Source organism: Haliaeetus leucocephalus, unplaced genomic scaffold, assembly GCF_000737465.1.
Source record: "Haliaeetus leucocephalus isolate CR32 unplaced genomic scaffold, Haliaeetus_leucocephalus-4.0 Scaffold151, whole genome shotgun sequence".
Classification (NCBI taxonomy): Eukaryota; Metazoa; Chordata; class Aves; order Accipitriformes; family Accipitridae; genus Haliaeetus; species Haliaeetus leucocephalus.
Window position 1 is genome coordinate 285,040 of NW_010972587.1, and position 9,820 is coordinate 294,859.

General features: G+C 40.3%; 1 protein-coding gene across 3 annotated transcripts in view; it reads left to right on the forward strand.

Annotated features, from left to right (window-relative positions):
* XPOT (exportin, tRNA) overlaps positions 1 to 2,883 on the forward strand; it is a 29,171-nt gene extending 26,288 nt beyond the window's left edge. For all 3 annotated transcript variants that reach the window (XM_010561713.1, XM_010561714.1, XM_010561715.1), the window contains 3 exons: positions 605 to 676; positions 1,707 to 1,763; positions 2,259 to 2,883. In XM_010561713.1, the coding sequence (XP_010560015.1) occupies positions 605 to 676; positions 1,707 to 1,763; positions 2,259 to 2,285 (156 nt within the window). In that variant the 3' untranslated portion in view covers positions 2,286 to 2,883. The remainder of the gene's footprint in view (positions 1 to 604; positions 677 to 1,706; positions 1,764 to 2,258) is intronic.
* Positions 2,884 to 9,820: the final 6,937 nt, after the last annotated feature.

The following is a 9,820-nucleotide window of genomic DNA, read 5'->3' on the forward strand; positions in this document are numbered from 1 at the left end:
TAAATGCAAATAAAGAAAAGAAAAACTAATGTGCTAACCAAAACAGAACTGTCTGTCTGCTTCTCTCAAAGGATTGGAAGTTCCATTTTATTACTGTTTAGTCCCCTGCAAATTTACGTAGTCAGTGTTACAAGAAGAGAAACACTATGTTCAGTGTACTTGGCTACTAAATTTCACTATGGGAGTAGATTGGTAAAGCAGATGGCAGATACTAATTGCCAAATTTTTATTTATTTTCCTTTCATATGTCAGATAGTGAAATTAGGGCCGCCTTCCTTCTTAACTGACTTCTACAGTCGACGTGTCACAAACTGACTGGCTGTATTGTAATTCTTATTTCAGTGCAATTTTCAGTGCATTCTTCTGCTGTGTAACAAATACCAAATTGCAGTAGAATCCTTAATGCCAAGGTTGAGAAATCTTTCTATTTGCTAACAGCTGAGAATAACATGAGCATTTGGTATTTGATATGCATAACTTCTCTGTAAAATAGTCATGTAGACCACCTGTTTTCAAACTCTTCTGTTACCATACAGTATAGGGCTATGACTTCCCATTTGTACAAAAATAATACTTGAACAAATTGTGTACTGCTTTGCTCTAGGGTCCTGAGTGCATTCAGTATCTTCAGCAAGAGTATTTGCCTTCTTTGCAAGTAGCTCCTGAGATAATTCAGGTAGGAATTCCTAAAAGAACATTTGGAAAACTCTTAATATTGTAAACGTTAAATGAACAAAATGAATACCAACAAAGTTAACCTCTTGCCATTCCTCAGTAAAATGTATTCTGATACTGCATATCAGAATAGCATTAACTTAGCATAAGGAGTAAAGTTACTGCAAGAGTACCTTGCAAAAAAAGTCCACTCTGTGTAACTGTCTAAGCCATCTTCCTACTTTAGTTCAAATTTTAACTTGAGGAAAAAGCATCGGAATACTTAAAGTAATAACTCAAAAGTAAAATGAAGAATGTTGAGTGTATAGAAAATGCGATAAAGGCTGTATTCAACACTACAGAAATTTAAGCCACAGCACTGGTTCTACTGTCAAAAATTATGTCCAACTTTAAGCATTGGGTTTTTGTGTGCTTATTTTGTAGTAGTTTAAGAGGGTTCTCAAAAGTGAAACTTTACACCTAACCACGGTCTCAATATTAAGCATTGCTAGCCATATGGTAAGCATTGCCATGAATAAATTGTTAGATGAACCCTGACAATTTTAATTGTGACTGATTTGTATACTATAGTAATTGGGTTTGCTGCGTTAGGAGACAATTATACTAATTATAAAAAACTGTAGAACTTTTAAGTGGTGTTAAATATATGTAAGGATCAAGTGTTATCTTTTGATGACACCCTGATGTTTTCTGATCTAAGATTATAACTTTTTCAAGTGATGTGCATATTCTGCTGCCACCAGAAGTTACTGGAAAAATTAAAGGTTTAGAATCTCCTTGATTGCAGTCCTTGTTAGATAGTCCTGTTTCTGTCTACTCAGCTAAAAGTGAATGTCACCCCAGAATGCACTTGGCCTGTCATAGCCTATTACAATTTTTTTATCCATAACATACTTTTCTTTGCACATTAGGGAAAATACAAACTAATATCAATGGCTTTACATACAAGGTATTCTACATGCTCCTAACATATCTCAGGTTGTCTTGTTGCTTCATTTAGTTATTTAGTATTTCTTTATTCTCTCTTACAGGAATTCTGTCAAGCACTTCAGCAGCCTGATGCTAAAGTTTTTAAAAATTACTTAAAGGTAAAGATTTTTTTCTTTAAATAGCTTTTCATTCCATTTGAACTTTGTCATACAATTTAGTTGCAGTAGTGACCTGAAGTAAAATTGAAATATTGAATTATTTAATAGGTTTTAGCCAGAGGGAATCTCCAAGTAGTAAAAGCAGTTATTTGGAAAGAAGGAGCAAACAACAACAAACCCACATCTGTAGAACTGTCACTTATCCTCAGCACCTTGCCATCTCCTCAATAGCTTGATGTTCTTATGGCTTATGTTTAATAGTTGAAATAGCAAAAAAAGTGATGCTATAATTGTAGAGAATGTGTCAGAATGCTTCATTTTTTAGGGTGCGATTGTAATCGAATAGCACAAGTCACATCCTTGAACCTAGTGTGTTAACCAGTATGTTAAACAAGAAAATGAGCTCTGTCAAACTAAATATCTTGCAGCTCAACCATTCCATGTCTTCTATTTCCTTTGTCTTAAAATGTGTTTTTTTTAATAAATTTTTAACAGGTGTTCTTCCAGAGAGCAAAGCCCTAAGGAAAGTACTGGAATCTCATGTACCCTGTTTTCCATAGTCCAGAACTCTGGTTGTTAATTTATAAAAACGCTAACTCTTGTGCCATTCAGACTGGGTTTGTTTTTAAGAAATGTTGCTTTATGCTCACATCAGTACATATTTTAGCCTCTAGTAAAAAAAAAGAAATGCAAATCCCCCACCTGTGTCTCAAACATGAAGGTATGTGACAACATGAAAAATAATCTGTATACCTACACAAACTTTTATTATGTAAAGGATGATTTAAGCTTATGCTGTAAAACGTGCATCAATGAAATGACACTTATTTTTGAAATTAAATGTAAAAATCCCTTCAGACCATAGCAATGGTTATTAAAATGTGTACATTTTTGATACTGAGTAAAATGTTTTCATAAGACATAAAATTCATTTGTTCATGTATGGTGACATGAAAATAAAACAATCAAAGGCATTCTTGTAGATAGTCATTTCATTGAAGTTGTCTTAATGATAAAATTATATATATATACCTCCTATAAAACAGATTGGTTTAATAAATGATTTCATTTAAAAGTAGCATCTCGTTCTATCTTTTTTATGAAAAAAATAAAATTTTATCCAGTGAAATGTTAAGTCTCTTCGAATCATTTTGGTTGAATCTTTAGAAGCTACAGCATTCTTTAACCTTCTGGCTGTTACATTTGAGTAGAACCTGGCAATTTTTCTGATGCTTGGATAATAAATTGTACAGCAGTCTTGCACGTGGAGGATGCTGTCAGAAAAAGAATTGTATTCACTGCAATATGTCAGTAGGGTCAATGGTCTATACAGAGATTTTAGTAGCGTGTTGCTAGTTCTGTCCCAAAATGTATCAGTTGGTCAGCTTTGTTTCTTTACCTTTTTTTTTTTTTTAATTCTGTGACATTACAGTTTTTGTAGCTATTTCACAGGGACAGGGGGAAGCTAGGAGGCTTCCCATGCATGGTGTTTAATACTTTCCTCAGGAACTGCTGTCATAGTAAATAGCTGACTTACCTCTAGCATAATCAGATGAGCATTTTTCTAGACTGTGCGGTGCTAGGTTCTTCATGCAATTTAAATGGAAAATAAATGAGGAGGTGGATCAGAAACAGCAGCCAGGAGTGAAGCGTAGTGATGTTTTGAGGCTACTTACTGCCATTCCCTCCCTCTTCACTGAGGGAAGAAAGCATAGGGCACTTACCTTTACTGCTCTTCAGTAGGACGGTATCACTTCTATAAGATTTTTGTTCCTGATTTTTGTATGTTTAATCAAAAGTTTCCTGTTACTTGATTTGTCTTATCACAGATTAAGTGCTTGTGGTGCTTTTTATACTTCCTAGTCTCACAGTCCTGTTTCCCTCCTTTTGCTGCCAAACCAGTGCAAGAGGTTCCCTGGGTCCAATAGCCGTTTCGTTTTCTCCTGTAGCACTAGAAGCCTTCCAGCTTTGACTTGGTGCTTTGCATATGCTGCTGTGTTCCTGCACCTCCCTGCTGCCCCGCCCCAGCGCAAGGGGCTGCACCCCTGGCCATGGCAGCTATTGCTGAGTGTCTGCTGTCAGTCTTCTCTGTGTTTGGCTTGGTCTCCTTCCTCTGCAGTTATGGCAGCTTTACCACGTGGAGGGAAGAGCTTTCACTAGGCAGATTATGAAGCGAACGATAAGGTAGGGCTCCTCTGTCTTTAGCAAAGTTTTTAAATTACAGTGCCATTGTAATGGAGTTGCTCTTAGTTTTCATACATTATTTAGACTTTGCCTTCTGAAGTAAGAGTAGTACTGCTGCTTTTAGCACTGTATAAAAGCAGGAAAAAAGCCTACACTTATTAATACTATTAGTATAATTGGCTGTGTCATTTGTCTAACAGAGCATGATTTAGCTATTATCAAATTACACCCTCATGAGAAAAGTCTTTAAACTGGCCACTGCCAAAAGAGACTGCTCTCCTTCCTCATCCCCACTCTCCCCCTGTAGCTTCCTCTGTGCCCAATCCGGTGTTCATCTAACCCCGTAAGGAGCTAGTCAGGAAGCTGAAGTAGCAGAAACACTTCCCCCTCAAAGCAAGTTGCCATCTGTGGTGGTGTCAGGTGAGGATGGGTCTAAAGCAGAGAGTGCAGAGTGTAGGAGTGAGCTGTGCGCAGCAACCATCGGCTGGGCTGTATTATTGACTTCTACCCTGCCCTTCCATCTGGGACTAAAAGAGTATCCTGTAGGATGAATGGTTAGGTAGTCTGGATCTTCGGAGAAACAAATTTGGTTCAGCCTGAAGAATTCAAAAAGGATTGTTCACTTCTATACTTTATCCCTGTTGAATCAGCATAGCATACTATCAGGGATTATGCAAGCAGTGAACTGTAAAACAGGATCTGTGAGTTGGTTTCTATAACTTTAGATAAACGTGTAAACGCTGATTCTGGCTACTAGCATGTTCTTTTTTCTGCAATTTCCTTCAGCGGTGCAGAGACCACAGGTCTGCAGCTGTTGTATCGCAGTTGTGTTATGTGGTGGGTATGCAGTGCCTAGTAACCATCTTTGCAAAGAATCAAGGTTTAGAAAGGCAATTGATGAGTTTCTACATTTTTACTTTGAAGAGATGGGTTCCTGCTTTGTGCTTTTTGGTTTTTTTTCTTTTTAAATCTGGACTGGAAAAGAAGTGCACTTATCTTCAAAGAGAAATCTGGTGATGCAACACGTATTCAGAGTGTGCACTAGACTCTCCAGGCAGTGTTTAGATGCTTTGAACATACTCTGAAAACTACTTCATTTGGGGGTAGAAGAGGAGAAACAAGAGATAGATGAGAACACTCCACGCAGGGATTAGGTTGACATTCACGTGTTGTCCTTCTTCAGACAATGGATGATCTTCTGATTTAAAGGCTGCACCAAACACAACTGCCTGCAGCTCTCCCGTATGACTTACCGTTGCTGTGTACCTGCATTGGTCAAAATGCCCCTGTCCAGACTGAAGATGCATAAAACATCGTCATGGTAGTAGCTCTTCCTTTTGTGCACAAGCTATTTCCTCCTATAAAGTGTTTAAGTAGGAAACACAGCTGCAAGTCTTCAATTAAAGATACAAGGCAGCCTATGCAGAGAGCTAGAATCTTTTATTTACAAGCTGGTGTAATTACTAAAGACAGATAAGCTTTCATGTCTGCAAGCACTTTTCCTGGTGTGAAGTAGAGGCAATGAATTTGACGCAAGCTGAGGTCAGGGACAATTTTTCTCAGGGAATGGCTTATCAATGCAGGTAAGACATTTTAGCAGCTAGTTGCTGCCCAGAGAGGCAAGCTGCACTTTTCCCCTCTCTTGTTACCATTGGCACTTGTCCGATTCCATAACAGGACAATTTATGGTTTTCCTGGTTTCAGCTGGGATAGAGTTAATTGTCTTTCTAGTAGCTGGTAGGGTGCTATGTTTTGAGTTCAGTATGTGATGTTTTCAGTTGTTGCCAAGTAATGTTTAGTCTGAAGTCAAGGATTTTTCAGCTTCTCAATCCCAGCCAGCGAGAAAGATGGAGGGATGCAAGAAGTTGGCACAGGACACAGCCAGGGCAGCTGACCCAAACTGGCCAACAGGGTATTCCATACCATGGGACGTCACATCTAGTATAGGAACTGGGGAGTGGGAGTGGGGGGATTGCTGCTCGGGGACTAGCTGGGTGTCAATCGGTGGGTGGTGAGCAATTGCACTGTGCGTCATTTGTATATTCCAATCCTTTTATCATTACTGCTGTCACTTTTAGTGTTATCATTATAATTAGTAGTTTCTTCTTTGTTATATTCTATTAAACTGTTCTTATCTCAACCCACAAGTTTTACTTCTTTTCCCAATTTTCTCCCCCATCCCACTGGGGGGGGGGGGAGTGAGTGAGGGGCTGCGTGGTGCTTAGTTGCTGGCTGGGGTTAAACCACAACAATGGTGGAAAGCTAATCTTGCAAAATAACTTATTTTCAAATTTTTCAAAAACTTCAAAGCTATTAACAAATAAATTCAAAGCTATTTAGAAAGCTACTTACCATTTGGGGGAGACAAAGGTTTTCCAGCTGGAACTACCTCCCCATGGGGTGAGACAAGTGCTACCGCAGACTGAAGGAAAGCAGCTGTAATGTGTGGGTAGGGGTGGAGGAGGGAGCAAGCCCTTTCAGCAGCAGTTGGCCATTGGGCCCATTTAGTTGTAGCATCACTCTGTAGCCACGCAGTTACTGAACTTTAATTGTGCCCTTTCAGTAAGTTAAGCCAACAGGAAGCCAAAGAAAAGGGGAGTGAAGGAAAAAAAGCAAACAGGTTTTAACTGATTAAGTATGCCGAAACTGCTGTGAGGGACCAGCACAAGTGAAAGAATGGGACTTGGTAGTAGTGATGAGAACAAGTGACAGAAGTTGATGGGGCAGCCAGAAATAGGAGGGGGAATATCTCCCTGTGAAACATCTTGATAGTGGCAAAAGGTGGCACATCAGAAAAAGATGGAATGTGCTGGAAAATACATTTCTGCCAAAGTCAAGGTTGATACAGCTCCTAGGGACAGCAGAAGTGGGAAGTCAGAGCCAGAGTAACTGTTCAGTGAGAAATGTTTTCTTACTCTTCAGCAGGTCTTTCTGTTCCTCACTGGTTGCTCACATTCATTCTGACAGATGCATGGGTGGTTGTATGTGTCCACAGTTTGTCTTGGGGTATTGCGTGTGGTGGTTCCGATTTGTTATGAGGTGGGTACCTGCCGGCTGTGTGAATTATGCATGTTACACAGGCAGACAGCAGGTTAATGCCTTGGTGATTGTGAAGATTGTTTGGCAGACAGGTTTTGCGTTTGTTGCTCTAGCATGGAGGCTTTTCCCTCTCACGTTCTCTGATCGTCCTTCATATGCTCATTATTCACTATATATATCCCAGGCATTTAGAAAAGTGGGAGATACCAGACTCCAGAACAAGATTTTTTTAATCTAATAATGTTGTTTTACTATCAACACTAGCCAGTATTCCACTGAACTCTCCCAGGTGGCTTCGTAACTATGGGACCAGGAGGAAGAGTACCATTTGTGGACTACTTTTGGACTAAGGTTTGCTTGGGAGTGTTAATCTGTACATGTTGTAAACAGCTTTGGAATGAATTCTCTGGTGGCAAGCTGGAAACAAGGCAAAGCTAGTAAGAGCTGTCTTACATCATAAAATTGCTTCCCTTTCCTCTCTGCAAAACTACAGAAGAGAAAATGGCTTAAATAGCATGGAACTATGAAAGGCAGTTCCAGCTGAAGTGAAGTTGGCTGCTGAATAGGTTTGCTTATTCTGGTTCAGCTGTGATGCCTCCTAAATATTTAAATCAGATATAGAAAGCAATTTGACTGTATGAGTAAATGGCTCAAAAGCTTTGGTGTTCTTTTAGAAAATTTGTTAATGATATAGGAAAAACAATGTTTAACTTGCTTAGGACTTTCTAGAGTTACTGTTCTCATCTGACTTACTGGTAAAGTTAGCAGTTGTCCTTTTAGTATGGTTGGTAAGATGCAATTTCTCACTCTAAATTTTTAAAAGTCAATTAAATCAGAAGTTTTTTTCTTGGCAAATATCTACTGTGTTCGATTTCTACTCTCCCCTGTTCTTACCTCTCTGTTGCTAGGTTGCCTAGAGGGTCCCAAGAAAAAGGTTAGAAGATGATACTGTATTTTGCCAGTTTTAATGCTCTCAGCTCTGGTCAACTATGCTCAGTTTGGCTTTTCTTCCCCAGCATCTTTTTCTGAGTTCTGGCATTCACAGCTACACGTGTGAGAAGATGGTATGCAACATGCCAGCTTTCGCTGCAATTCTTAGAGCTGTATTGTTAGGATGAAGAGATGTAATTGTATTCAGACTGCTGAATTAGTGAACATGAATGAGAATCTAATACAAGAGAGGAATACCAGAAGTTTTACTAATACATTGAAAAGAAATGGAAGGAAGCAAAGTAAAAATTTCTAGAGTGAAACTGTGGTGACACTTTCCTTTTTGGTGTCTGTTTTCCCTATTCTTACATTCAGCATAATGTTTTCCTGTGATTCATACTGTGAAACATTTAAAGCCTAGAGAAGATTCCCCTTGCATAAGTATCACTGATTATGTTACAGATACACGGTAAAAAAACGGACAGTTTGAATCATGAGTACCCTATGAATCATCTTCATTTATTCAAGACCTGGGGGAAGCACACGGGCTTGTAACTGCAGTGAGAGCGGTTGGCAGCCAGACCCAGGGGCAGGGTGACATTGATGCTGAGATACTCTAGGTCTTAAATGAACAAAGTCCTGGGGAATCTGGTCCGAAGTCAGCACTGACCCTGCTTTGAGCAGGTGGTTGCCCAGAGACCTCCCAAAGCCCCATCCACCCTGAGTGAGACTATGGTATAAAATGGCCAGGTCCAAAAAGCATCAACATGCTGAGCCAACAGCTTGGTTTTAATTCAGAAGTGGGAGCAAGTACACATTCAAGATACAAAGAAAAGTTCATTGACGTTTTCCTGATTTTGAGAGGGCTTTTGCTAAAACACGTATGCACGATCTGATGAATATTTCTAAAGAAGACCAGGCTGACTCATGGGTATCCACCTGGTGGAAAAAAAAATTGCTTGCCAAGCTGGGTACCGAGGAGAGGGTAGCAGAAATAAGCCATGTAACTTCCAAGGAGCGCTGCAGTGTTTTGAAGGATGCAAGGACAACACCGTTGTGGCGGGGAACTATTCCCTCTATAATGCAGAAGCGCTACGAAATAAGGCTCAGATGCCAACAACTATAAATTAAGCATTTACAGTAACAGTATAAAAGGTATCAAAGCCGATTTATCAGTTTCACTAAGCAGAATTTTAGAACAAGCTTAGCGCTCTGTTAACAACTGAACCAGCAGAAGTTTGGACTTGTGATAAAGCTTGAGAAAGGTATGATAACAATAAGCAAAGCCTGTAAGCAAAAGGTTGCTATTTTTCATGTGTCAGTTCCTCAAGAGAATAGGCTTCTAAGGTTTGGGAAGATGGAAATTCCAAGCAGGAAATGCAGAGGATCAAAAAAAGGATAGTCTTGGGGGAAAAATTAAAGATTTATTTTGACTATTTTTCCCACTATATGTTGCATAAATTATATTTTTTATAGTATATAAATTATGTTTTTCCTTACACAAGCTATACAGACCATTTATTGGAACAGCAGCGTTAGCGGACAGACAAAAAAAAAAAAAAATCATCGAGGAACTCTTGCGTTAAGGCATATAAGTAAAAAATAAGCGAGGGCACGACCGGCACTTGGTGAGGTTTAAACGGGGTGAAGCCGAGGCCGGTCACGCGGGGCGGGGAAGCGCTTCTCCGGGCGGCCTCGGGGCGGGGGGGCGGCGGGGCAGAACCGCCGCCGAAGCGGTCACGCAGCAAAACAGAATCACCGCGGGGACGGGGACGCTGCCCGGCGCCGGCCCGAGCTCGTTCCGAGCGTCGGAGCGGCCGGAACGCCCGGCGCGACCACCGCTCGGGGCCAGCCCGCTCCCGCTCCTGGACGCCTCGCAGGCCCTTCCCGGTTTCGCCGTCCCC